The following is a 23,374-nucleotide window of genomic DNA, read 5'->3' as shown; positions in this document are numbered from 1 at the left end:
TCCTTCTTAAGCCCTACTTGGTAAAAGGATATGAGAAGATTTCCAGACCCAGGCCTTCTCAAGTCAGCTAGCCCATCTCCTGATAATAGAATCTGGCTTTTCTACCCATCCATGACAGCTGAGTTTTTGACAATGCCTTTCTAAAGCAATAGGAGGCAAGTGTGTAGATACAGAACACATCCCTGCTCCATAAAATGGGGGGCAGAATTCCTTCAAAAAGCCCCAATCAATGAAGGAAGGAGCCCCATCTAAACTCTCAAGACCTAAGAAGGCTTCGCAGAGTCAGCACACCGAATGTGCGAACGGCTAATGTACATGAAAGGCTGCCTGCCTCCTTAAAACTATCTCAGTAGAGCCTGTATACATGGGTCTGACCTAGGTTCTCTGTACATTATGATTATGTAGCTTAGTGTTCTTGTGGGACTCCTAAAAGAAGGGGTGAGGGATGTCTCTGACTCTTTTGCCTGCTCTTGGGACCCTTTTCCTCCTAATAGGCTGCCTCATCCAGTCTTGATGTGGTATGTGCCCAGTCTTATTGCAATTTGTATGCCATGTTTGGTTGGTAACCCTGGGAAGTCTGTTCTTTACTAAAAGGAAACAAAGAAGGAGTGGATCTGGGAGAAAGAGGAACTAGGGGAAAGGAACTGGAAGGAGAAGAGGGAGGGGAAATTGTGGTCTGGGATGTAATACATGAGAGAAGAATAGACTGATAGGTAATTTTTTTTTTTAAGAAGATCTCAGTAATCCACCACTATCCTGGCATGTGCCCAAGCCTAGGCCCAGGAGTCAGCCTTGAGTTCTACTCAGCCTTGGCTATCTTCTGACCACTAAGCTGCCAAATCTTGTGAGGTGGTCTCTTTTTCCTCTCGATTCCATTTACTTATCCCATCACACTCACTATCAATTTGGGCCAGAGCCTTTTCAATCTCAAACTAGAAAGTGGTCAACTAGTGGCCATCTCTTTGGTCATGTTTTTCTCCATTTGATTTCCCATGAGCAAGCAGCACGGTCCTTCTGAAACATAAATCTAGCCATGCCTGCCTCACTGAGATTCTACTTGGTATGAGTGGAGGCCTGAGGCTGCTTGCTACCCAGGTTCTGTAAAGCATTTCTCAACATGCAGCACTTTCCTATTGAAATTCTGGATCTGACACGATCTTAGACTTTTACCAGAGGTCAGAGCCACTGGAAGCTACCTAGATGAACAGGAAACTAAAATTGTAATGACAATATGTGAAACACGCACCCAACCATAAAAGTAGGGTATTCGTTACTTTTCTCATTGTTGTTGACCAAATACAAATTCTTGTTATTGTTGCTGTTGTTTTTGCTTTTTGAGACAGAGTTTCTCTGTGTAGCCCTGGCTGTCCTAAACTCATCCTTTAGAACAGGCTGGCCTCCAATTCAGAGATCTGCTTGCCTCTGCCTCCCAAGTGCCTTGATTAAAGGTGTGTGCCAATACCACCAGGCTTTCACGATGTTTCTTAACAATATCAGTTAATAGTAAAATCTGCTTATAAATTAGCATACATATAATTAAAGTTTTGGTGTAAGAGATGAAAGTAGAGGAATATGAAGAGATTAATGAAAATACACATATTTGCCTTTAATACTAGCACTTATGAGGCACAGGTAGATGGTTCTCTGTGATTCAGGGCCAGCCTGGTATATATAGCAAGCTCTAAGTTCCACTAAGGCTACCCTGTCTCAAAAATATATATAAAAATACATACATAAAATTATTCATGAAGTGGAGACGAAAGATAAATAAATAGCAACTGTGCCTGCATTAATTTGAAGGGAGTAAGTTATGTGGCCCCTGGGTCATCTGAAACCCTTCCCCAGAAATGAGAAACAGGAATGCAGAAAGTAGGCTTTGTGTCCCTGCTGTTCAATCCTGCATTTGTGAAATCCATAAACAAAGTAGAGACAAGAACATACAAGCTTTGTCACCACGGCCAGCCACCACCTTGGTGAGTCTGAGACACAGATCAGCAGACTGAACCTGTAGGATGAGATGCTCCAGCCATGCGGTGGTTTATACGGAACACACATTTGCTTAAATAGAGCACAGTATTTATTAAACCAAGGGGGAAGGCTGGGACCTATAGAGTGTGCACAACTGACTGTACCACATACAAGCTATATATAGACCAATAGAATGTGCACAACTCACCACTCTGCATACAAGCTGGAACCTATAGAGTGTGCACAACCGACCATTCCACATACAAGCTGGGGCCTATAGAGTGTGCACAACTGACCACTCCACATACAAGCTGGGACCTATAGAGTGTGCACAACTGACCGCTCCGCATACAAGCTGGGACCTATAGAGTGTGCACAACTGACCGCTCCGCATACAAGCTGGGACCTACAGAGTGCGCACAACTGACCACTCCACATACAAGCTGGGGCCTATAGAGTGTGCACAACTGACCACTCCACATACAAGCTGGGGCCTATAGAGTGCGCACAACTCACCACTCCACATACAAGCTGGGACCTATAGAGTGTGCACAACCGACCACTCCACATACAAGCTGGGACCTATAGAGTGTGCACAACCGACCACTCCACATACAAGCTGGGACCTATAGAGTGTGCACAACTCACCGCTCTGCATACAATCAATCGTGGCTCCAACCTGTGCTGGCCTGCACCAGCTGAGACCCTTCCTAGGAACAGCAGCATTGTCACTATATAACAGAGAAACCACAAGGACGTCCTCTGCGTTCCTACAGCCGCTTCTCTTCCTCATGAGAGATGGACAAGAGGATGCGTGGTGACAGCTTCCACATTCCAAACAGCCAAGCATCTCTCTGCTTGTACAACACTGATGCCAGCCAGGGAGCAGGGCCTGCTTTCTGAGGTCTACCTTACAGCAGGACGGTGAATATACCTGAGAAAGCAGAAACATGAAACCCAGGAGACCAAGCTCACTGTCCTGGCTAGGGTTTCTGTTGCTGCAAAGAAACACCAAGCTGGGTGGAAAGGGGCTCATTTGGCTTTCACTTCCACATTATAGCTCATCAATGAAGAAAGTCAAGACAGGAACTCAAACAGGACAGGAACCTGGACACAGGAGCTGACGCAGAGCCATGGAAGAATACTGCTTACTGGTTTGCTCTGTTTGCTCAGCCCGCTTTCTTACAGCACCCAGGACCACCAGCCCAGGGATTGCACCACCCATAACAGGCTCGGCCCTCCCCACCAATCACTAATTTTAAAAATGCCTTACTGACTTTATCTTTTGGAAGCATTTTCTCAGATGAGGTTCCCTCCCCTCAGATGACTATAGCTTGTATCAAGTTGGCATAAAACCAATGGGCACACGCACTTTCATATCTCAGAAGTTTTCTGTAGCCAGTAACGAGCCCTTGGAAGAAAACAAGAGGCCTGAAGTAGGGGCTCGGGGCTCAACCTGCCTAGAGTCAGGAATTCAGAGACAGTAAATAAAACACGTGAAATGCGGAGAAGTGACCCAAAGTGACCTCAAATCCAGCACAAATGAAATCCTATCTCAATTCATCTACTCAATCTTTCTTCTGGGTCTGGAGTTGGGTTTAAAGCAAAGTCCTTGTCAATATCCTTAGGTGGTAATAGCCACTTTAAATCAGTAAAAGTCTAAGGCATCCACTCTGGCTCCAAAGGCCAAATCATCCCATGTGTGACACTGTGGGATACTCCCATTAACTGTCAGGGAAGTTTAAGCAAAGTTCTTACAAGCTTCAGCTGAAAACGGAACACACAATCCTGAATCACCTAATCCTGGATTCAGGGTCCCCACCTCTTGAGGAAGGCCAAGAAGCTGCCATGAATAGTTGACTGTTGACTGGCTACAGTATAATTGGCACTTGCTTAAAAGGACAATGCAATCATCCTTACAATTGCCAAGGTCCCACTAAAACCAAAAGTTAGACTGTGTTCCACAGAGTCAATTTGAGGCATCTGTCTCAAAAGCATTACTGCAATTACGCCTCACCAAAGGAACACCGCCTCCTACTGTGTCCAATGTCCTGTGTGAGCAGCAACAAACACTACCGCCCATCCCACTCCCCACCCAAGCTACTGAACTATATATGTCCCTATAGAACCGGAAAAAACAGTCACAGACATTAACATGTTTAACAAAGGAAATATGAAACCAGGGGTAAGGTATCTTGTCCTTGTTTTTTGCTTTTTTGGGGAAAGAGGGTGGGTGGGGGCGTAATTGAGAAAGGGTCTCACTCTGTATTCTAGCCTCACCTTGAACCTGCAGCAAGCAGTCTTTCTGTCTCAGCTTCCTGAGTGCTGAGATTACAGACATGATCCACCAGGCCGGATTCAAGGTATCTTTGAAGTTTGGTAAGGATAATAAGAGCAATCTTAAAAGGCTGACAAATTTTGTGTATGAACCAGTATAATTAAAAGTCTAAGAGAGGGCCAAGGGAGATGGCCCAGTCAATAAAGTGCATCTAAGTTCAACCTCTAGAAACCTTCATAAAAGAATAAAACAAAGTACAGCGGGGCACACTAGTGTAACAGGCTGACACCACGTTACAGGCACCATTTAATATCAAAACCCAGCATGAGGGCCCCAACATTTGCCACAACGTGAACAAAGACCTAATCTATCAAAGACCTGGTTCATACTTCCAGGATCTAGGAAAGTTCCTAAATGTACTAACCTTGGTTTTTGGCGTCTATAGCTCTGCTTCTTGCCAACTGAAGGGTATCAACCAGAATGTGAGTTTTGTACATAAAAGACAAAGAACTGTGAGGATCTGAGCTGCATAATTTGTTTAAGTTTCCCGTGCAATCGATGGACAGCAATAAAGACTTTCTATTCGGTTGGGTGGTAGTGCAGAAGCAGATGGATCTCTGTGAGTTCAAGGTCAGCCTGATCTACAAGAGCTGGTTCTAGGACAGGCTCCAAAACTACAGAGAAACCCTGTCTCGAAAAACCAAACAAAGACTTCCTGTTCAGCTTTCAAAGTGTCTGAGTATATTGTCTTAGGAGGCTGCATTTGTAACCTCAGTATTTGGGAGGCAGAGTGAGGTGGGTTCCTGAGCTTGCTGGCCGGCCATCCTAGCCGACTTTAAGTTTTCAGTTAAGGAAGGCCATGTCTCAAAATAACAAGTAGATATTTCCTGGGAAACAATAGCCAAGGGTGTCCCGGCCTCTTCTCTCTCTCTCTCTCTCTCTCTCTCTCTCTCTCTCTCTCTCTCTCTCTCTCTCTCTCTCTCTCTCTCTCACACACACACATACACACACACACACACACACACAAAATGAAAAAGTCCAAAAAAGAAGCCCCTTAGGACACTAACGAGCTACATACACAAGTCTGCCTGAGCATGGATGCCACATCATGTTTATAAAGAAGAAGCACCACTGGGGGTTTGGCTGATACCGTCCCCACCACTCCATCCCAGCTCTGCCTTCATCCCCTGCATCTGGAAATGTCTACAGCAAGGAAAAGAACCAGATGAGCTGAGATACTAACACAGAAGTGAAGAACAAGGAACTGAAGGTGATTTCTCAGGCAGCTCCCCCTCCAACCCCCCACCCCCCGGCTCAGAGAGAAAGAACCTGTAAGACTAACACCCGCCATAAGATTTTAAGTAATAGATTTTGGAAGAGAAATGTGATCACTGAAGAAACAAGATGAGTTAATAAAAATCCAAAAGAAATTAATTCCTTATGGAGATTTGTATACCAATAGATATGGGCCCCCCCATAGACTAAACATTAATGTGGAAATTTTAAAAAAATGACACTTGAATAGGAAAATCAAGCCATAATCACAATTTTATTTTTTAATTCATTTTTGGTTAGTCTAGAAGAGATGGGATTCATTATAGCATTATCACAGAATAAGAACAGTCTAATTGTATTTTAAAATACTGTTAGGCTGACCTCATCAGTGGTCCACTGATCCAATCACAACAGAGGTGAAGAAGAAACAGGGAAGGAACTAAGCTAGCTTAGGAGAGGAACTAGGAAGGCAATAAGTACCCTCTCACAGCAGGTATGGCCTACCATGGCCACCCAAGGGAGCAATCTCCAAATCTGTAGGGACAGATTCTAACACTGCCTGGATGATTTCAATATGTACCAATTGATGTGGGAGTGTCGTTATCAATCTGTTGCTTTCATTGGTTAATTAATAAAGAAACTGCTTGGCCTGATAGGTTAGAACATAGGTGGGTGGAGTAAACAGAACAGAATGCTGGGAAGAAGGGAAGTGAGGCAGACGCCATGCCTCTCCTCTCCAGGGCAGATGCGATGAAGCAAGCCGCCAGGTCGGACATGCTGAATCTTTCCCGGTAAGACTGGTGCTACACAGATTACTAAATATGGGTTAGGCAAGATATGAGAATTAGAGGCTAGAGCTAATGGGCCAAGCAGTGTTTAAAAGAATACAATTTGTATGTTGTTATCTCGGGGCATAAGCTAGCCAAGCGGCTGGGAGCCTGGTGGCAGGAATGCAGCCCGCAGCCCCTTCTACAACCAATTGGAGACCAGAAGGCTTAATCTACTTAAGACCTCAGAGGGAACAACTCTACAGTTAGAGGCAGCCGACTGCATCTGCTAGCTTTCTCTGGAAAACACAGTACTGGTGCATAGTGGGACACCCGGGCACAAATCCCAGTGCAACTGATTCTGCTCTTAAAGAACAACAAATGCTCCTAAGCACTGAGACATCTTTCCAGCCCTGTGATTTTGCCTTCTTTGACCTAGTAACCTTTAGGAGATCATTTCACACTCTCAAACAAGAAGAGGTCCATGTAATTCTACATTTTCAACCTACTGAAAAAGAAATACTTCTAAATTTCTAGTCTTACAAACCTGTGGTGAATCGGGCTTCGGGACAAAAACAAGAAATTATACTCAATTATTTTTTCCTTTTCACTTTTCCACTTTTTAAGAATAAGACTTCAGGAGCAGGAGAGATTGCTCAACAGTTCCATAGGGCACAGGTTTGGTTCCTAGCACCGACAAGGCAACTAACTCCCAACCATCTGTAACTCATCCCAGGGAATTCAAGGCTGTTTTCTGGCTTCATTGAACAATGCACACAGTTGCACAGACATTTAGTCAAGACACCCATACGCATAAATTACAATAGTTAAAAAAGGAGATACTGGCAGAACGAAAATATAAGACCTTTAAAATAAGACCTTCTGATATATTATCAGAAAATGTAAGAAAAAACAATTCAGGGTAAAAATATCTGGCAATTAAAGTAAAAAGAATTCAACCCACCAGCAAAAACTGCGTGAATTCTGCATAGTTAAGGTGTCTTTGCCTTTCTTTTCCAAAATGTAGTTGCACAAATTCTGAATCCCAGTTAAACGGAATATGCTGGTGAATTGTAGTCTGTCCAAACACTTGCTTCACATCCTCTGAAAAAGAAAGAAAAAAAAATGGTAAAAATAAGGAAAGGTGGATTCTTTCTTAGATGAACTCAAATGAGCATTTCTACTTAAAAAGTAACTCAAATATGAATGCCTATACAAAATAAAAAAAAACTTAGCAGAAACAGAAGTCAGAAAACCCATGGGAATCCTTGAAATATTAAAGTTAATAATCTTACCAAATGGGAAGAAAAAGCTATGTGAAAAGCTAAATTTTTATCTCATTAGTTCTGCTTCAACACAGAGTGGCTTTTTATAGTGGATGGGACTTGATCGTTAGCGGCTGTGGTGGCTCGAATGAGAAGTGTCCCTCATAGGCCCACATATTTAAACACCTGGTCCCCCACAGGTGATGCTGTGTGAGGAACTTAAGGAATTTTTAGGGGGTGAAGGCTTGCTGAAGAAAAGTGTCACTGGGGGCAGGCTGTGAGGGTTTATGTCTCCCTCCCTCTGCTTCCTGTGTGTGGATATAAATATGATTAGCCAGCTTCCTGCTTCTGCCATCTGCAATCATCCCTTCCCCCCAGACTCTCTGTCTGGAATCATACGCCAAAGTAAGCTTTTCTCTGGAAGTTGCTTTTAGGCATGGTGTTTTATCAGAGCCACCGAAAAGTATCTAATACAGAAGCAGAAGAGCCAGATAGAAGATTCAATTAACTTAACCACAACAAATAAAAAAGTCCATTATCAAGATTTTGAAAGATTCAGACCCTAAAAAAAGAAGCCAGTTGTAAATTCTTCAAGCTCACCTTGCAGTAAAAGACAAGAAGAAAAGCCCGCAAGCAGTCTTGAGTTTTAACCTCTAATCCCCGCTCCTGCCCCAACAAGACAGGGTTCCCTCTGTGTAGACCAGGCTGGAACTCAGAGATCAGCCTGCCTCTGCCTCCTGAGTGCTGGGATTAAAAGTGTGCACAACCACCGCCAAGCATAACTTTAGATTTAGTGGGGGTGGGTGGGTGCTGGAGAGAAGTTCAGGTAATTCCATTTCAAGTTGTGCTACTCAGTGTATTGGCCTCTACTCACTTCTGCTCACCGTAGAAGAGGAGACTGGAGGGTAGCTCACTTGTAGAGCACCGGCTGAGCGCTGGGGAGGGGGCGGGATGGTGCCTGTGTGTGTGCCCGCAGAGAGGTCCAGGAAGACTGACACAAAATAAGAAAGTGCTTTTTCTAAACAAAGTATTATTTAATTACTAGTCTCCACCCATGATGATAATGTGCCTATCATCATGGGTGATGAGAAAACACGGGAGGATATTGTCGGACTTTATCCTTGTTTACACCAGATTTAATGTATGTGTCAAAGGTGCTCATTTTTATAAGTAAACTAAGTCTGGTTCCTTTTTTTCCCCTTTTCAAAGGAAGTAAGAGAAAAAGACAAAGTTCTCGAATCCTCTCAGAGTCCAGAATCCCTTGTACTCGTTTCTGCTGCTTTCCCCAAATTTCCTGCTTCCACCTCATTATGCCCACAAAATTTTCATTCCATGTTTTTAACGGTTCCAACAAATTTTACTTGTTATGAAAATAGCAAGGCCACCATCAGCATATGGTTGTATGTGTTTGCACAGTGGGGGTAATAAAAATCAAAATTATGCTGGGCAAAGATTTTATAAATGGTGGCAAAAAACCTCAAGCTGACCATGGTGAGGACAATAAAATAAAAAATTTTAAAGTACAATCTTCAAGTTTTCTTAGAGAGGGGGGAGGTCTATAAGGGAAATAACATAACCAATAATTACGATTTAAAAGAAAAAATTGGTAGAGAGGAAGAAAGGTACCCAGAACGAACACATGTGCAGGTTCAATAAAATTAACTAGCTGAGAGATTCCCTCTGTACTGGGAAGCCTCTGAGTTGAAATTCAAATGTCCAAGGCTTTAATGCTACTAAATAACACAACCACCATTTCTTGGGTGCTCACCAAGTGACAGGATTATTCTAAGGGCTGGAGCCAGACTTCCTTCTGCAGCAAAGCATCCTAAAATAGCCTGCAGTTCCTGCCCAGTTGTGTGTGCGCACCTCAGCATGGAGCGGGCCCCAGGGAGATTCACAGGCACCAGTCTGCTAATCGATACATTAGCAAATAAATGAGCAGACACCACCAAAACCACACAAAAATTTGTTTTCACACTTTAAATAAATTTTACACTGCAATGAGTTCTTAAATGAGAACTCAGGTAAGTGGAAGACTCCTTTCTGCCATGTAGTATGTGGAAATCATGTTCACGCACAAGTCACAAGACGGCTGTCAATAGCATCCTCTCTTGGCCTTCTTTCATGTCTCATGGAAAGTAAGAGAAGGCACTTAACAGGCAGAATATATATATAGCCAAGGCACCCAGGCATTTTAGTGTCCACATGGCCTGTGGAAGAAGGAAATCTAAAGAAAGTAGAAACACATGCTAAAGCTTTTGGCTCCTTTTGAAAGCCTAAAACCCCCTATATATACTTATATCTATAGATACACATCTATCCATATATATGGGCGTAAATAAATTAATGATTAAGTTTAAAATAGGCTTCATTCTAACCGATAACTATTTTTTCCCATAATTAGCTGTCATCTCCACTACTTCCTTGAGGTCAGGCAGGAACACAGAACCGTGAGCCTTTAGCTCAACCAGCAGAGTATTTTCCCTCAATCCCAGAGAGCCTGAACTTCTAAATTCTGAAGCTGAGCCCTGCCCTTTAGAACTAGAATATCACTGAGATATTGCTAAGCCCTAAGATCTATCAATCCCAGTTATTAAAATAAGATATCTATGTATTCTAGATCTATCAATCCCAGTTATTAAAATATCTATGTGTTCTGTGTGCATGCGTTAGTCCAGATTTACTACACATCTTTTGGTTCCAAACAACTCTTAACCCCTTTACAGCACTGGCCCCATGGTTCCCATCTGAGTCTCCTTCCTGGCTGGCATAGTACTGGGCAGAGAACAACTTCTCTTTAAGTAGTTTTTTAATTGAAGTCAGCCAGCAAAAGTTCACAATAGCCAGCAGGTCAAGGACAGTAGCTGTCTGAAGCATTATGGTTTCCCTTACGGCAGAGTGGTTTCTGTAATCGGTGTGCGGCAGTCTATTGGCCGTGGTGCTCATCCTGAATCCCTTTTCCCAGTGCCATCAGGTCTATAGAGGAGAAATGATCTCCGTTTACCAAAAACCCCAAGTGTTTTCTGGCATAAGGGTAAAGGACATTTTTATGAAATGATCTTAGTAAGTCATGGAAGAGATTCACTCATGATTGTTAGCTCTCCACTGAAACAGGCAACAAATACGAAAGAAAAGGCTGGGGCAGTTTCCAGATCACGCAGCACAACACAGTCATGTGTAAGGCCAGTCATGCATGGACCGTGGAGGGCAGAGGAGCACATGGTCCTTGTGACTGTGAACTCTTTGGAAGTGGACAGCATGAACCCTAGGTAGCCTTCAGAACGTGGCCCAGTTACCTGACTCTTCATCGTCGTCACAGAGCAGCTGCTGGAAAATGGATGCCATGCAGAGCTAACTGCAACTCCGAACCAGCAGAGCACTGCACCCACTTCTGTGGGAGAATCGTGTACCATGGGAGGTGATGGGCTACACCCAGGTCTGACCCCACGGAATTCATCAGGACCAAGTCCAAGGGCATAAGCACTGTGTAGGGGACTCCACAGCAAGGAAGCAGAATTCGAAGAAGGAAGGCACAGAAATGGGAGAGAAAAGCTTTTTGGCTTCCAATACCAGCTCTGAAGACTACCATAAATTTAGTCAGGGGTGCTCTCCTATGAGTTCTGAAGCAATAAGCAAAGTTTGTTTCCTCTGAGGAAAATCAGAGGTTCAGACAAAGTATCTGAGCCCAAAGTCACCCTGAGAGGTAACAGATCCTGCCCCAGATCGTCAAGGCGTTTCCATAGCCTGCCCACAGAAAATCCTATTAGTTTTAAAATCCTAAGATTTGATGCTACACTTGCAGGAAAAAGGAAATAATGTCCTGGGAGGAACACAGCCTTCTTCAGTGTACAGAGGACGGGAAGGCAAGAACTAGAGTCATGAAGTGACATGGCTCAGATCCTACAAAACTCCATCGTCACCCTCCTGACCTACCTATCAGGATTAACACTCGCTGAGTGCACTTGCCAAGTGCAGAGCCAGAAGGCCCTTTCTGTTCACCTTCCCACCTAATGGACTCTTAGGAGACCTTCAAACATTCATTTCTGCCATCCGAAAAACACACAGCATTTTTCCCCAAAATTATTTTGGGACCATAAATCTGAACATTTTGTTCCACCTCAACAAATGGCTGGGTGTCATTCATTTTCTACAAGTTTTGCTTTCAGGTTTACAAATAGAACCTATAAGGGAAATACAATAGGTATTTACCCCTCACTTTGGAAACACGAAAATGCTAATGAGTCTCCTTAGGGGCACAGAGACCTTTCTCATTTAACCATGGATTGTCTAAGAAGTCTCAAGTCTTGTGAGGCAATGAGGAGAGTGTGCCTCGTCTGACAGCTAGGAAATGGGAAAGGAAGAAACAAAACAACATGGGTGGGTACCCAATTAAGCTCCACACTCTGGCTTCCCTAGGCAAATGGGCTTTACCATAAAAGACTTCTGGAATTCAACTTAGGACTGTCCTATGAATAAGTCCTCACCATTTCCAGACCTTTCCAGAATTTTCTAGAGCTAAGATAAAGGTGTTGTTTGTTTCTGTTTAGTTTTGATTTTTGAGATTTGTTTATTTTTATTTCATGTTTATGGGTATAAGGGTATTTTCCCTGCCATGTCTGCATAACATGTATGTGCAGTGTTCTCAGGGGCCAGAAGAGAAGGTATATAGAAAGCTGTGAGCCACTGTGTGGGTTCTGGGAATCAAACCCAGGACCTTTAGAAGAGCAGTAGCCATTGCCCTTAAACTCTAAGCCATCTCTACAGCCGCTAATTTTAAGTCTTAGGGAAGAAGAAAAAGCCCAAAACTTTTCTGCCATTTTGTTGCTTACTTGGCTTATAACTCAACAGCTGAGAGCTTTCTGGTATATTGTTACCCCATTACTTACTTAAAAGGAGTGATAAGGAGTGGGATGATGGAGGAAGGTCATTGGTTAAAAAAATAAAGAAACTGCTTGGCCCTCATAGGTTAGAACAAAGGTGGATGGAGTAAACAGAACAGAATGCTGGGAGGAAGAGGAAGTGAGCTAAGACGCCATTTCCTCTCCTCTCTGGGGCAGACACCATGCCGCTGTGCTCCAGAGCAGATGCGATGAAGTTCCGACCCAGGATGGACGTAGGCTAGAATCTTCCCGGTAAGCACACCTTGGGGTGCTACACACATTATTAGAAATGGGCTAGTCCAGGTGCAAGAGTTAGTCGAGAAGAGGCTAGATATAATGGGCCAAGCAGTGTTTAAAAGAATACAGTTTGTGTGTTGTTATTTCGGGGCATAAGCTAGCCAGGCGACCAGGAGCTGGGGCGGCAGGAACACGGCACGCAGCTCCCACAACAGAATGGCGCCCGACGCGGTAGCAGCAATTTCTTGGGTCTGCTCTGCTTGCTAGAAGCAAGCAAGTGCTCTCATCTAAGAGAGGCTTCCTGACTCAGCTTTAGCTGCAAAACCCTACAGCTCATTAAGAGGTCCTGCCACAAAACACTTAAATGGTATTGATAAAAGCTGACTGCATGCTTGTTTGTTTTCAGCCGTAGCAGGAAAAAAGTTGTGCTGTTTTAAAATGCTGGTTTTCTGGGCCATCCGGCCAGTGCAAACTCTGACTTTCAAGCAGGCGGTCCTAACTACAGAGCTTCTGAGTGTTGCTTAATACTGTTGCAGCTTGCTTGCTGGCAAGGACCTTGAAACACTGTAGAGTTGTGGCGATGAATGGGGCTCTGGCGAGTACTTCAGCCACAAGGCTGGAATGGTGGAAAGCTAAGGAATGGGATGGATCTAGCTGGCAAAGCCACGACTTTACTCCTACCCATATTGCTCAGTAATTTAAAGGCTTGTGTGGTCAGAAAAAGAGAGAGATACAGTAAAGAGAGTTTCAAAGACAAAGAAAACCTTTAAATGATTTACAGTGTGTTTAAAAATATATGCAGGCTAAATGTTGAAGTTCTTAAAAGTAAAAAAGGAAGAAAGTAGTTGGGTGTGGTAGTACACACCTTTAATCCCAACACTTGGGAGGTAGAGGGAGATTGACCTCTGTGACTTCAAGGTGTGATAGCACAGGCCTTTAAACCCAGTGCCTAAAAGGCAGAGACAAACAGATCTCTGTGAGTTCAAGGTGTAGTAGCATACACCTTTAATCCCAATGCCTGGGAGGCAGAGACAGGTGGATCTCTGAGAGGTCAAGGACAGCCTGGTCTACAGAGGTATTCCAGGTCAGATACAAAGAACCTGTCTCAAAAAGCAAAAAATAAAAGTAAAAATAAACAAAATAGAGGTTAAAATAAAGCGCATAAAGATGGAAAATACACAGAGAATTTTGATACTGTATGCTATTATGCTCTCTTTGAACTGTTTGAATGCTGAGAAAGGAGCAACAGATGCTAAAAGATAATTGTTTATAAATGCTACTGAACTAATCCAAGATAGATATTTTGAAAATACCTTGACTTCAGAATTTGGATCTAAGGACATGATGCTTTGGAAAGGAGTTTCTTCTTTTGTTTTCACAGAGGATGAAACCCTGTGGATTGTTTCTATCCCAATATGGTATAATGGACCACGCCCTTCTGAAGGGTTGCTGTGAGCACCTTCAAAAAAATCACTTCACTCAACTGCTGACTGAGATGAACCTAGCACACAGGTTATACCCTGAAATATCTGATTAACAGCGCCCCCATTCAGCAGGAAGCAGTTTGGAGAGAAATAACTATGTCCATATTCCCAAATACTGTTTATAAATGTTCTTTTATATTTAAAGGGGGATATGATATAGGTATGAATAATTTGCATTGATATGGATTTTGCTTTAGTGATTTAAATTTAAGGTCAATTTTGTTATATGTATTTGTATTTCTGATCTTGATTAAGGTATTGTGATTGTGTAGTTCATGTAAAAATGTAATGTATATAGGTTGTTAATAGATAATCATCTATAATAGTGAAGTTTGTAGTCATGTTAGTTAGATTTTCTAGATGTACATAGATATATTTTAGATAGGCATTCTTCATATCTTTCAAAGATTATAAAATATGGCATTTTAAGTGTTTTAATAACTTAGGAATTTTCATGACAATGAGACACTCTGCTCCTGGCAGCACCAATCTACTTCAAGAAGAAGATGGGCATCAAAGAGGATCCTTATGGAGCTTGATAGCCATTTGGGCAAGAAACTGCTCTTGCCTGGACTGTTGCATGAACTGGACACAGAGAACCCACAGAGAGAGGACTGCTGAACTTGCCTAAAGGTGAGATGATCTTTCGGGGTTCCTGATTCATGGAAGAGTCTGCGAGACATTCTGCAGGACACAACAGATAGTGACTGAACTGTCTTTGAAATTTCCTATTTCATAGAAATGTCTGCTGGAAACTATGGGCCTGTAGGCCGAAGATGGATGCCCCAACGGTACAGAGAAACTTTGAGTGACTGTCAAGGCAGCGAGATGTCTCTGTCATTTCTAGAGTTTGAAAGTTGCTTATTTCTTGTTTGCTTAGGTAATATTGTATCTTTCCAGAGTCTTTGATGGAGTTGAAGAATAGTTATAGTTCTAGTTTTCCTTAGTTATGATAAAGATAAAATAGATGTAAATATTGTAATTTTTACTTGATAACCATTTTGTTATATGTAATTTTGCTATGTTAAAGTTAAAGCCTTCCTTTTTTATTTTTTTGTTTAAACAGAAAAAGGGGAAATGATGGAGGAAGGTCATTGGTTAAAAAATAAAGAAACTGCTTGGCCCTCATAGGTTAGAACAAAGGTGGATGGAGTAAACAGAACAGAATGCTGGGAGGAAGAGGAAGTGAGCTAAGACGCCATTTCCTCTCCTCTCTGGGGCAGACACCATGCCGCTGTGCTCCAGAGCAGATGCGATGAAGTTCCGACCCAGGATGGACGTAGGCTAGAATCTTCCCGGTAAGCGCACCTTGGGGTGCTACACACATTATTAGAAATGGGCTAGTCCAGGTGCAAGAGTTAGTCGAGAAGAGGCTAGATATAATGGGCCAAGCAGTGTTTAAAAGAATACAGTTTGTGTGCTGTTATTTCGGGGCATAAGCTAGTCAGGCGACCAGGAGCTGGGGCGGCAGGAACATAGCACGCAGCTCCCACAACAGTGGGAGGCTTCTCCTGGTATAAAAATGGCCCTAAAATCAGATCCATGACCATAAAATCAGATCCATGACCCTAAAATCAGTTAAACACAGAATGCAAGCTGAACTTGCTGCGGAATGAGAGTACAGCACAGGGCACAGGGTGTTGGTGCTCCAACCCTTGTGGGGTGATCCCCAAGGTGAGGAACTGCTCCCACTTCACAACTGTTGCTACTTCATAACTATAATTTTGCTACTACGGTGAATCATGATGGAAATATCCATGTTTTCAGATGGTCTCAGGCGACCTGTGAAAGGGTCATTTGATCCCTGAAACAGCACTGAGCCACGGGGTCTGGACCACACGGGTTTAGATTAGACAGAGGCACGCTTTTCTAAGCTCAGCTACTCCACGTAAAAGTGAAAGCAAGCAGAACACTTATCTTTCAAACATAATCATGGCTCTTTCAGCTGGAGGCAAACATTTGGAAGGCCTATTGCTCAGACCAGATCAACAAGCAATGTGATGTTATTTACCCAACAAGCTTAAGGTTCCTCTGAGTTTACTTATGGGAATTTTCTCCACTCTTGACTTCCCAGCTTAAAGTTGACTACACTTTTTATATTGTAAAAACATAATTACAATGGGCACGGTGATGCTAGCCTCTAAGCCCGGCATTCAGAAGAATGAGGTCAGAGGATTGCAAATTTGAAGCCAGATTGGGCTACATAGTGAGATCTGGCCTTAAAAGTGGTGGGAACAATTACAAAGTAGCAATGCTTCTTTCCTGAAGATGAATAGCCACACACCCTTAAATGACTTATACATTCCCTCCAAAACCTACCAGCCTTCTAGCAGAAACACAGTGGTCTATGATAGATGTAAGACTTCTAAAAGCTGCTTCACAATCAATTGCTCTTCACACACACACACACACACACTCCAAAGCATGCTACTAAGAAGTCATTCATCTAGCCGGGCGGTGGTGGCGCACACCTTTAATCCCAGCACTCGGGAGGCAGAGGAAGGCGGATCTCTGTGAGTTTGAGGCCAGCCTGGTCTACAAGAGCTAGTTACAAAGCTACAGAGAAACCCTGTCTCAAAAAAAAGAAGTCATTCATACTAGTAAGCCAGTATGGCCAGATCAGAGATCATCATACAAAACTCAATTGTATTTTTTACATCTCTGAAATAGCAGTCTAAAAACAAAATTAAGGAAACAATCCCATATGCAATGTCTTCAAAACGACAAGAAATTTAATGAAAAGATAGAAAAATTCTCTTTTCTAAACACCACAAACTGCTACTGATTAGAAGAGCTAATACTGTTGAAATTTCCACCAGGGTTGTGGCTTATCCTAGAATCCAGCACTCAGGAGCTTGAAGCAAACAGCATATAGAGATTCCCTCCTAAAATCCTAACTGAGGAAAACAGACAAGCTGATTCTCAAATGCATATAAGAACTCAAGGATTTCTGAAGAGCCCAGGAAATATAAGATCAGAGTTGTTTTCCGTGAGTACAAAATTACTGCAAACCAAGATTGTGGTTACAGAGTAGGAGAGACTAACAGAAAAACAAAACAAGGCAAGAACAAAGATCTAAAGTCAAGCATGAGTGCTTGCCACCAGTAGATCCCAGCAAAGATGACTGGCAATCCGACAAGAAAGAAGAATCTTTACAAGGGACAGGCACAAGAACCAACTCCAGCTCTGACCTCCTACTCGAGACAGATCAGAAACCTACATGTAAGAGCAAAAGCTATGAAGGAGCTAAGGTGTAAAGATATGGGTATGAATAGTAAAGGCACGGTCCTGGTGGCTTTGGATTAGGAAACAGTTGATGATGGAGAAAAAAGAAAAAGAAAAAAGGAGAGAAAAAACTGGAGAAATTGAACATTATCCAAACTTTTGTATTCTCCTCCAAAATGTAAAAATAATTTCCAAACTAGGGGTGGTTTAGAAATCATGCCTGATAAGGAACTCTAGAATAGAGAAAGGACTCTCCCAACTCAGAAATGAAGACAGGTCCACTTTATTTTTGGTGAGTGAGTGAGTGAGTGAGTGAGTGTGTGTGTGTGTGTGTGTGTTCTCGCGCGCCTGTGTGAAGAGACTGGAGGGGGGTCACATCCCCTGGAGCTGAAGCTACAGACAACTGTGAGCTGCCTGTTGGTGCTGGGACTCGAATTTGGGTCAGGTCCAAGAACAATACGTGCTCTTAACCACTGAGGCATCTCTCTGGCTCTGAAAATTCTCCTTAAAATGGACAGAGGATAAAAGGACAGTTTTCAAATGGAAAGAACTGAGTAGCCATCTGTTCAGAGAGACATAAAAACAAGTACATGAAAAGGTTTAAGGTCATAGGCATTAGGAGGAGAAGACCAGCAGCTAGCACTTAACAAGGGGAGCCTAACTAGAGGACTAAAACAAGTGTTGCCAAGAATGTGAAGAAACAGAATCCTCACAAACCGGTGGAAATATAAAATGTCACTGTGGAAAAGAGGTCACACCCAGAGTAAATGTCTGACCTAACAATGCCATGTCCAAGTGTGCAGTCATGAGAAATGAAGCTGCATAGTCACACACATTACGGGCATGAGTGCTCATAGCAATATTATTTATTCATTGCTCCAAACAGTAACAACCTATGTACTCAGTAACTGATAGGCTAAACAACAAATGCTAAATCCAACAATTTAAAAAGGAATAATTATATGTTAATATGTAGACAAGTGTGCTAATGTGTGGGGGAACCTTGCAAACATTATGCTAAAAAAAAATGTCTGTACCTATAGCCTATGAGTTGATTTACATGAAACCCAGCAAGATGGCTCAGCAGGTGAGGGCACCTGTCATCAAGCCTGATGACCTGAGTTCAACCACCAGTTCCCACAAAGCAGGAGAGAAGTGACTCTCTCTCTCTCTCTCTCTCTCTCTCTCTCTCTCTCTCTCTTTCTGTCTCTCTCTCTCTCTCTCATACACACACACACATACATCCACACTAACACACACACACAATCACAATGCGACATGCACACACACAAACACACACACAATCACAATGGGACATGCACACACACAATAAACAAACATTAAAAAACAATGCTAAGAACAAATTGATACAGACAGGAAGTAGGTTAAGGGTTGCCTTAGGCTAGAAAAATCCAAAAAGCCAATGGGGTGTTGAGGGGAAATGGTTAACTGCTAACAAATACAGGTTCCCTTACGGTGAAGAAACGTTCTAAATTTCCAAGTGTTGATAGCTGTGCAAATCTGTGACCGTACTTAACGCCAAAGAATTATGCAGCTAGGAAGAGTAAAGGAGTGTCTTAAATCTCAATAAAGCACTTTTAAAAACATAAGTGAGTGGTACAGATTCTCCTCCAACTAATTACCACCACTGGGGAAACTGCCTGACTCAACGCTCAGTCACTAAAGGGAAATAAAATACCTGTCGTGGAGAGTTATTGGAGCTGAGTGGGCCTACGACAATGTTCTGCACATAGGAGGTGCAGTAACCACTAAGATGGAAAACTCCAAAATGAAAAGTCTTAATTATACTAAATATTATTTGGGCACTAAATATTTACACATTTTTTTTTAAATCAAGCAGTGTGCTTTGGAAATACCATAGCTCATACATCTCTCAAAAGACACCAGTTTTCCTGCAACATTTAAAATCCATCCTTCCTTGAGCTCAGATGCTGAAATTTTGAATGAAAAGTGATAGAAATCTCCGTAATTTTCTATTATGTTTCTTAAAGTATGAAATTAAGAAAGATTAAGAACCTCCACTCTTTACTTTGAAGATCTTTCAAATACTAGAAATATTTAATTGGCAAATTACTTGCACATGCCATTAAGTGGTTAGACTGAATTTGTTTTTACAAATTCTATGGGCTCTTATTCCTTAACCTCCACCACACTATAATCTGAAATCAGCAAGGTCTTCACTTATGCAAATTTTAACTTTCTACATCTTTGTTTCCATACAGAATAACTAAATTAATGCTCTTTAATTTGTAGAAGATTCACTTTTTGAAGCTTCAAATCAGTGAAAACGAGTTTCCCATTAAGATAGAAAAAGATTCATCAAGCTATATTATTCTAAACACCAAACCATAATATCTCTCCTATTGATCCTAAAAAGTCTATTAATACAATAAATACAAAAAGGATGTTTCTGTTAAACACCACAGCGAGCCCTTTTAAGAGACAAGAGAACTGTAGCACACTCTCACCTTCTCTCTGAAGGGCTCCCTGCTTTGTCTAAATCTTAATCCTGTGCTGTTTCTTCTTTTTTTTTTTTTTTTTTTTTTTTTTTTTTTTTTTTTTTTTTTTTGGTTTTTTGAGACAGGGTTTCTCTGTAGCTTTGGAGCCTGTCCTGGAACTAGCTCTGTAGACCAGGCTGGTCTCGAACTCACAGAGATCCGCCTGTTTCTTTAAGAAGCAGTATTTCACCTGCTGATAGGGCTAACAGCAGCTTACATGGACACGGCTTCATGAACTGCATGAGAGAGAAATCTGAACTGGAAAGTTAAACAGCACAATGGACTCGGCAGATGCAGACTAGCTGGGTCATGTGACCCGACGTCATGGTTGCCCTTTCAAACCCTTCTACCAAGTGCCTTTTATACTAATCACAGTCAAGGGTCTGAAGAGGAAAGAGCATGCTGACTACAACTGAAGCTCACTCAAGGAACGTCTAGGAAGAAAATGGATGTCATTAAAACAGAAAGCATGGAGTACGTCACATAAAATGAGTTTTCTGTAAGATCTTCCAAAGTTGTCTATTGTTAGTTTGAACACACATGCAGCATGCAGTGCTGATGCAGATCTTTAAACACACACACACACACACAGTTAAGCTGAGGTCTACTGAAGGCACCTATGATATCATATTTAGCAGTCAAGTGTAATTTAAAACTTTTCTGGTTTTACACCTTGAGACCACTATAGCCGCCTAACTGAAGGTCATGTGACATTCTGGAGAGAAGACTCTTGGAGTGCCAGAAAACAAGCTGTGCTTTCTATGAAACCAGTCACCTTTCCCCTACTGAACTCTCACGCATGGGAGAATAAAAGACATCAGCCATTGTTCGCCTGAAGTGTGACTATGGTCCCTAGGAGAGCATGTTTAACACGCATTCACAAGCCTCACACCTAACATTCGGAATCAGTCCATGGAAGCTGGAGCCAGAGTGTCCACAGTTTTAACAAGCACCATGTGCAGTCACAGGAACAACCCCGGGTCAGCCTCACAGATAAGAACTCTATTCAAAACCGAGGTATCTACAAATGCTGATGCACAACACACCGTAAATCACAATAGTGCATGTTGGTGGACAATGTGGCCAAAAGGCAAAGGGCCAGCAGAGATTTAGCTCCATGGCCTGTCACATGCTCAACCGCAATCAACAGCGATGAGGCCAAATGAGCGACTTTCCATGTAGCCCCTAGAAAAAGTATTTTTCTTATAGTCGAATAATAAGGTCGGCAGCCTTCACATGGAAAGTAAGAAGTCACTTCAGACGGTGCTCAGAGGCAACAGCAGACGACTGTGGTCAAGCTCCAGTGTGCAACAGCAGACTGTGGTCAAGTCTCAGACATGCTGGCTTTAATCATTCGCTGTGTCGATTATCATCATCCTTCATCACCAAAGAGGAGCATGGCCGAAATTTGTAAACAGCGTAAGAATCCTAATTCACTCCGTAAATGTGAGCATAATAACTACACTGCTTTAAAAAACTCCTGAGCTAGTTTCCTTAGACGGATGCTCGCAAAAATAATTTTCTCACAAAAGCATCACCATACATTTAACCCTACTTAAGGGCTTCCGAGCAGATGTGCTGCGAAAGCACACCCACAGTGAGCCCATATTAGTAGGAAACTGCTTTATTTCAATTAAAATGTCTAACTATCCACCCCCAACATATACCTAAACTGTAATTTTCTCTAAGAACTTCCAATATGCTCTTGATTTTGTTTCCTTTATCAACCTATCAGAGCAAATCTGCCTTGCAACTGTTGGAAGAAATCAGTCATTAGCAGCGGGATTACAGCGAATTTTCCAATTTAGAAAAACTGTATTTTTATCTCTCTCATACTGAAAGAATAATGGTATAATTTTACTATTTTTAAATGAGCTGTACAGTTTAAAATAGTCAAATTTCCCCACAACTCCAAGCTTTAGGATTTAGTGCTAGCAGCTCAGCTTTCTGTCTCTACACCTTTCTAAGAAGGAACAAACTCTCTTCGGCTTTCATCTTGCACACATACAGGCACACACACACATTCGCATGTGCACAGATGGATGGACAGACAGATGGATAGAAGGATGGTAGGGGACCCCAATCTAATCTCCCCATACCCCTGCGGAGAACGGTTAACCTCCAGGCCTGTGGTTAACTAAGAATGACTCACGTGCATGTTGTGATTTACTCTGCAACTGACATTCTTCCATCCTCTCAACGAGCTGCCCTTTTTAAGAATGTCCCTATTTTTAAAATGGAGTGATGAAGTAGCAAAAAGTACAATATTTTAGCCATTTGAGCATGGACGATTCTCAAATTATCCCACCAACTGGAAGGGCTCTCTGATACTACTATCTTTCAAAATTGAAGCCATTATGGTCAATCGTGCAAATCCGTATTTAGCTTCTTGTAAATAGCAGATTTTTGACCCAATGAACTGGAACAGCTTCTGAACAGTATCTGAGCTGCCAGGATGCTCCAGCTCAGACACATCACTATCAGTGTGGAGGAATCTGCTTTCAGAACTCACGCTGCTCTTACCTGGAACCTTAGCCCCGTTACAATAGGTGGGAGAGTAGGAATCTTCACCCCCAAATAAAATCTACTTACTGTAGGACACTCACTATGTTTCTTTCAACAAAATGAACATCACCTCTGTGAAACGGCAAATCTAAAATCAGTATTAACCAAGGTGGTCACAAATGCCTTCCTTTTACACAGTATTAACCAAGGTGGTCACAAATGCCTTCCTTTTACACAGTATTAACCAAGGTGGTCACAAATGGCTTCCTTTTACACTGAACTCCTAGGACTAAGCCTCACGTTTCCCATCTAGGCCTACACTGGAGATGTCCCAGTCCTCTATAAAATCTGCCTTTAACCGCTCATGCTCCCATCCTGCTAACTCTCAACCCTTCCTGCGATCTCCCCTGCGAGCTGCTACAATGTATTTCCTATGTCATCTAGCACGCTTGTTGTCCGTCGGGATTCAGGGACAGACTCTACACGAATCCAGGGAGAGTCCCTCTACGTATCCCTCACGTCTGAGAATAGGCTAGCTGAAAAGAAACAGTTTGGAATGAAGAATGAACTCGTTTAGCAATGATCTCAGTTTTATGGGTTTTGCATAGTGTGACATAAACACAGGACAGAAAGGCCACGTTCAAACTTGTTCCCCAAAGCTTGTTTAAGCAACGTTAACAGATTTCTCCTGCAGGACTTCTGACTGTCTAATAGTGACTTTGCCACATGGTCCTTATTAATATGCACAGGAAACGTTATGTCAAATTAAACAACATCTTTTGAAGTAAAAATTAAAGGACAACATCACTGTACTTTCTAATAACAGGGCAAGACTGGACTGGTTTCTGGGGCTTGTGTTTTTTTCTGGTTTTGTGACAGAATCTCACTGTCTCTGGCCAGGAACTGACAACGTGGCCAGCTGTTCTACACACACACGAGAGCTTCTATCTCCCCGCTTCAAACACACAAAG

At 42.4% G+C, this 23,374-nt stretch overlaps 1 protein-coding gene across 2 annotated transcripts in view; it reads right to left on the bottom strand.

The window, feature by feature from the left end:
* Nucleotides 1–23,374, bottom strand: part of Slc25a13 (solute carrier family 25 member 13) — a 189,322-nt gene that overhangs the window by 89,857 nt on the left and 76,091 nt on the right. For both annotated transcript variants that reach the window (XM_057769944.1, XM_057769954.1), the window contains one exon: nt 7,253–7,392. In XM_057769944.1, coding sequence (XP_057625927.1) covers nt 7,253–7,392 — 140 coding nt within the window. The remainder of the gene's footprint in view (nt 1–7,252; nt 7,393–23,374) is intronic.

Source organism: Chionomys nivalis, chromosome 1 (assembly GCF_950005125.1).
Source record: "Chionomys nivalis chromosome 1, mChiNiv1.1, whole genome shotgun sequence".
NCBI classification, from domain to species: Eukaryota; Metazoa; Chordata; class Mammalia; order Rodentia; family Cricetidae; genus Chionomys; species Chionomys nivalis.
This window is presented reverse-complemented; position numbering and strand designations above follow the sequence as displayed.